This window comes from Lepidochelys kempii, chromosome 17 (assembly GCF_965140285.1).
Source record: "Lepidochelys kempii isolate rLepKem1 chromosome 17, rLepKem1.hap1, whole genome shotgun sequence".
Classification (NCBI taxonomy): domain Eukaryota; kingdom Metazoa; phylum Chordata; order Testudines; family Cheloniidae; genus Lepidochelys; species Lepidochelys kempii.
The window spans coordinates 23,057,687-23,063,686 of record NC_136396.1 but is presented as its reverse complement, the minus strand read 5'-3'; the positions used below and the strand labels follow the sequence as shown (position 1 = coordinate 23,063,686).

The following is a 6,000-nucleotide window of genomic DNA, read 5'->3' as shown; positions in this document are numbered from 1 at the left end:
AGCTTGTGTAGACTGTAAGCTCCTTGAGGCGGGGAGCATGTCTAAAATGTCCCTTGCATACGATGGGTGCTTAAGAAGCAATAATAAATAATTATGCTTAGGAGAAATCTGTCAGAGCCGAGCGTTATCTGTCTATGGACCAGCACACACTGGCCAGTGGGTTACAGATGGTTGTTGTGCAGTGTTTGTTAGTAAAGAGCAGTTGCAGGACCCTTGCCAGGCTGGACATGATCTGTAGTTTAGTGCCATATTCAAAGTATTGCTCATCTAAATGGTCTGGCAGCCAAACCATGATGGTGAAGAGGCGCAGGCCAGTCCAGCAGCGCTCTCCTCCTCCTCCCAGGCTGGGGATATCTCAGCATGGGTAACCACCTTCACTAAGGGACACACATAGACCCCAAATAGAAACACCATTCTGTTTTTTTCCAGCTGCACTGAGGGTCTGTCTGTATCATTGGGGTGTCTAGAATGTTTAAAGCCTGACGTTCCCATGAGCATCCCTTCAGCTCGTGAGACCAGGGAATCCCCTCGGGGCTAGGCAAGAAGTCTCTGCTCTGGGAGTGTTGCCACGTTTCCTGGTGTCACCTCAGCCTAGGTCAGTAATGATTCCGTTTTGGTGGAAATGGCAACAGCGAGGGCTCTGGGGCTCAAGGTGATGTTTGGCAGACAGGTGCCCCAAAACACAAAGGGAATCTCAGATGCATGCTCCTGCAGAGTGTTGTTCTGTGGGCAGCTCCTGGGAGAAGTCCACAATGAGCATGGACAGGAGCTTTCAAGAGACAAACTCTCCCCCAGAAGATCCAGTTATCGTGAGACCAGGCACTGGTTTTTAGTGGGGTTTAATAAGTTCTTCGACTGCCACATTCACGCTTGGCACAAGGGGGAATCCACCTGGCCACTCCTGCAGCATTAAATTGGCTTTCGAATCTCAAGATGCAGTTACAGCTCCAGGCCATTGCTTTTCAAATGCCATATGAAAGCAGGAGTTCTTCATTGCGTAACACATATATCAGCATAGGCCTGCCAGAACACTTTTCAGTGGCATCTTCTACAGATCGATCATCTTACAAAGGGCAAGTAGTATGAGACCGCAGAGCAAATGCACAGATAACAGCTTGAAGCATCTGCCAGCTCTGCAGGTTTGCATAAGAACGGCCACGGTTGTGTAAGCCAGCTGTGGTAACATATACAGGGAAATTCAGGCTCTATCTTGCCATGAGTTGATTTTACTGTGGATTTTGCTAAGGCACCTGGTCTAACACCGCCTGTGAGAAGACGAAGAATGTTTTAGGCTAGTGCAGGAATAATACACTGTATTAGCAGGAAGACAAGAACCGAAAGCATGGAGCTGAGGAAGGACAGGGCTAGGTCCAGCACAGGAGGAAAGGCACTTAGAACTAGTGGCACAGACTCCCCAGGGACCGGGGCAAGGCAGCTTCAGCACAGAGTCAGGAACAGTAGTGAGGGATTAACAGAACTAATGGGGAAGCAAATGCCAGACAGCCCCTGGGGTCGTCCCAGCCCCTCCACTCTGCCACTAAAACCTCCCTAACATTCAGTCCAGGCTCTCCCTGAGAAAACCGACAGAATCACTGCTTTAGCGCTAGGCTCCCTCCAGCCAGGCATAGGGGTGAGGGGCGGAGCTGCACCTTCAGACTCACTGGTATGCTCTGGTTGTTTTGCCTTCTCTGGTTGCACACAGCAGCCAGGGCGCACCAGTGACATGGCCCCTAAGCCTTGGTCCTTTCAGGATCACGAGTTGGGAGGTGGCAAGAAGTGGGCGGAGCTTTTTCTTGGCCCTGCCCAATTCATGCCAACTGGGCATTTCCCGCAGCCTGGCAGGTCCCGCCCAGCAGGAGCTGCCCCTGCCTTGAGATAAAAGTGCAGGGGTCCAGGCTGCAATGCGCAGAGGAACAGAAGATGGCAGGTGAGATGCTGCAGGTTTAATGCTTGTATGTGCTTGAGCAGAACCGCTGCTAAAATGGCATGGTTGTTAGGAGGGTGTGCAGGGAGCTGCTTGTGGAAAGCTCGGTTAAGTCCCTGCTAGTGCTTTGCACGGTGTGGCAGCCGCCGCGGCATGTGACCTGTGCCAGCGTTGGGCACTGTCTCTGCTGTGTGGCCAGCAGGCTCTGTCTGGTAGTAACGCTTGCCTGCCTAGGGCTGCAGAGTGTTCAGCTGAGCCAGGCACTGTACCAGGGATCTGCTGGGGGGTGATCTTCATTGTGGGGGTCGGGGCAAAGGAAAGCAGCCAGAGATCTGAGTTGTTTGATTATGTTTTCCTTTCATCCACTGTTGTGCTTGTGAGGCTGCCCAGCCCTGTCCCCCCAACCCAGGGCCTGTCCTCTAGGTGTGTTGGAATAGTCTCACCAGTCTGGTGACTATCAGAGGCTCGTTCACCTGCACATCCACCAATGTGATATATGCCATCATGTGCCAGCAATGCCCCTCTGCCATGTACATTGGTCAAACTGGACAGTCTCTACGTAAAAGAATAAATGGACACAAATCAGATGTCAAGAATTATAACATTCATAAACCAGTCGGAGAACACTTCAATCTCTCTGGTCACGCGATCACAGACATGAAGGTCGCTATCTTAAAACAAAAAAACTTCAAATCCAGACTCCAGCGAGAAACTGCTGAATTGGAATTCATTTGCAAATTGGATACTATTAATTTAGGCTTAAATAGAGACTTGGAGTGGCTAAGTCATTATGCAAGGTAGCCTGTTTCCTCTTGTTTTTTCCTACCCCCCCCCCCCCAGATGTTCTGGTTTAACTTGGATTTTAACTTGAAGAGTGGTCAGTTTGGATGAGCTATTACCAGCAGGAGAGTGAGTTTGTGTGTGTATGGGGGTGGGGGGGATGTGAGAACCTGGATTTATGCAGGAAATAGCCCAGCTTGATTGTCATGCACATTGTGTAAAGAGTTGTCACTTTGGATGGGCTATCACCAGCAGGAGAGTGAATTTGTGTGGGGGGGTGGAGGGTGAGAAAACCTGGATTTGTGCTGGAAATCACTTTAGATAAGCTATTACCAGCAGGACAGTGGGGTGGGAATAGGTATTGTTTCATATTCTCTGTGTATATATAAAGCCTGCTGCAGTTTCCACGATATGCATCTGAGGAAGTGAGCTGTAGCTCACGAAAGCTTATGCTCTAATAAATCGGTTAGTCTCTAAGGTGCCACAAGTCCTCCTTTTCTTTTTGCGAATACAGACTAACACGGCTGCTACTCTGAAACCTGTCACCAGTCTGGAGTAGCCACTGCGGGAGAATTAAACACCGTGATGCGGGCTGGGTGGAAAAGGAGCATTTTCAACATTTTGAAATTTTTTCCTGGCCTGATCTGTGACAAAAATCAAAAGCTTGAAAATTTTCCAAAACCAAAAAATAAGAAAAAAAATTGGGTTTGGGTCAACAGAAACATTTTATTTTTATAATTCTGAAACATTTTGTCTTGATTTGGACTCTTTCCTTTATTAAAAAGACCTCTTTTAGTGTAAGTTTATTTAAATTTTAAAATGAAATGTCATTTTGACTCAAAAATCTGAAACTTTCCATTCTGACAATTTCAAGACTTTTTTTAATCTCTTTTTTAAATTTTTTTATTTTTTATTTTTTTAAGCCAGGTGTTTTGTCAGACTTGAAACTGTTTTGCAAACAGTTTCAGTTTCAACAAATCAACATTTCTGAGTGAAAAAAAAATGTTTAATCAAAAAATTCCAGACCCTCTCCAGTTATCACCAATGCTGCCAACCCAGAAGATTCAGGATTCATGTGTCAGGCTTCAGAAATCATGAGATTGGCTTAAAATAATAATATGCCTTTGGCTTCTGATTCTGGAGCTTTATCCTGCACTCTGGTCATGTTTTCAAGCTTTTCTCTACAAGAATTAGTGTAGAAATTTACACTTTTTCTACCTCATATGATAGCTGAGAGTCTCAGATAATCACATGACTCGGGAGCTGGGGGCTAGGAAAAGCAACAAATATCATGAAAGTTGGTAACCCCGTGCCACACACAGTGTTCATCCATAGCTGCGAACATTGCTTGTGTCTGGAACCATCACTGACCTGACTGGGCCGCCGCGGAGAGCCCTGTACACTGGCTCTGCAGGCCTACAGGAAATGCAAAGCCAGGGTATAGCTTGGTGCAAGGAGGGCAGCATGGCCCTGCACCTCTCTTGGCTCAGCCCCAGGCCCAGGGGCCTGCTGGGGGGTGATCTGAGGGAAGGTGGAGGTATGGCCAGAGCACACTGCTCCAGATAGTCTCTGCTGCTGGATGGCTCCATAGGGAGCAGTTGCAGCATAGCATAAATTAGAGCAACCACTGGGGATCTCTCTGGCCCCCAGCCATCTGGGAGGCAAAGTGGTGCTTAGTGACCTTTGATCTCCAGAATCAGGGTCGTCTGGCACTAGCTGGTAGCCAGCAGCTCCTCTGAGGTGGGGTGAACACCACTGCGTGCTCCTGACTAGAACTGGCTCCTGTAACTTTGAGCTGGGGTAAGAACACTAGTCCCCAGCGAGTGGTACCCAGAACAGCAGCTCTGGGAACTCCTGTGGGTTCTGTGAATTCCAGCTTCTATGTTATATTGCTGTAGCAAAACTTGTGAATTAGTCCCACTGTTAAAATCCTGCTCTCCCCATCTCAGCAGTTTTGCACACTCTAAAGTGCTTAATGCCGTTAATAGCACTGGCTGGGAATTATGCATCAGAATGCTTTTCTGACAGAAAATACAGATTCTACAAAAATTGAAATTTTCCTTGCGAAATTTTCAATTTTGCCAAAAAATTCTAATTTTCTATTGGGAAAATCAAATTGTAATATTTCATTGTGGGTCAGTTTAACACAAATCAGAATATCAGAATATCAAGTTGCAGTGGGGGAGGTTTAGATTGGATATTAGGAAAAACTTTTTCACTAGGAGGGTGGTGAAACACTGGAATGCGTTACCTAGGGAGGTGGTAGAATCTCCTTCCTTAGAGGTTTTTAAGGTCAGGCTTGACAAAGCCCTGGCTGGGATGATTTAACTGGGAATTGGTCCTGCTTTGAGCAGGGGGTTGGACTAGATGACCTTCTGGGGTCCCTTCCAACCCTGATATTCTATGATTCTATGATTCTATGATATGTCATTTTATTAACTTGACCTGAAACATTTTGTTTCAGATCAGTTAAAAAAACCCACTAAATTTCATTTTGCTAGTGCATTGCCTTATGGGAGTTGTAGTTTGGGCCCTCATTGTATTCTCTGAGTTGGGGTCCCTGGAGGACGACATCACTCACAAATGTTGGTCAGATGAGTCAACATGGAGACAACGGAGGATAATCAGCTGAGCATGAGCTCCCAGTGCAACATGGTCAAAAGGGCTAATGTAGTGTGGTTCCCCAAACTTTTGATGGTGGTGTCTCTCCTTCCCCTTGTCCATGCCCCACCCCCCGGAGTCAGGGCCAGGAGTGGGGCCATGTCTTGGGGTGGGGGGGCCCACAGTCAGGGGTGAGGGGGAGGAGTCTGGGTCTGCTGCCTAGAGTTTCCAACTTTCTACTCACGCAAAACTGAACACCCTTGCCCTGCCCCCTGTCCTGCCCCTCCTCGGAGGCCCCGCCCCTTCTCTGAGCCCCCCCCCCCGTTGCTCCCTCTCCCCACTCGCTCATTTTCACCGGCTGGAGCAAGGCATTGGGGTTCAGGGGGGGTGAGGGCTCTGGCTGGGGGCATGGGCTGTGGCTGGGGATGAGGGATTTAGGGTGCAGGAGGGTGCTTCGGGCTGGGACTAAAGGGTTTGGAAGGCGGGAGCAGGGATCAGGGGTTGGGTTGTGGGGAGAGGCTCAGGGGTACAGGCTCCAGTTGGCTCTTACCTCAAGCAGCTCCTGGAAGCAGCAGCATGTCCCCCTGTAATGATGCTGGTTCTGGCGGGACCCAACTGAGAGTGCCAATTCAGGATGAATTGCTGAAAGCAGGGCAGTTACAGCCCAAGGCTGGGATTTCTATGCACACCAAGGC

At 48.4% G+C, this 6,000-nt stretch overlaps 1 protein-coding gene across 1 annotated transcript in view; it reads left to right on the top strand.

Moving 5' to 3' along the window:
* The first annotated feature begins 1,867 nt into the window (after positions 1-1,867).
* MPO (myeloperoxidase) overlaps positions 1,868-6,000 on the top strand; it is a 72,453-nt gene continuing 68,320 nt past the window's right edge. Inside the window, exon 1 of the mRNA XM_073315135.2 lies at positions 1,868-1,927. Within this exon, the coding sequence (XP_073171236.2) occupies positions 1,921-1,927 (7 nt within the window). The 5' untranslated portion in view covers positions 1,868-1,920. The remainder of the gene's footprint in view (positions 1,928-6,000) is intronic.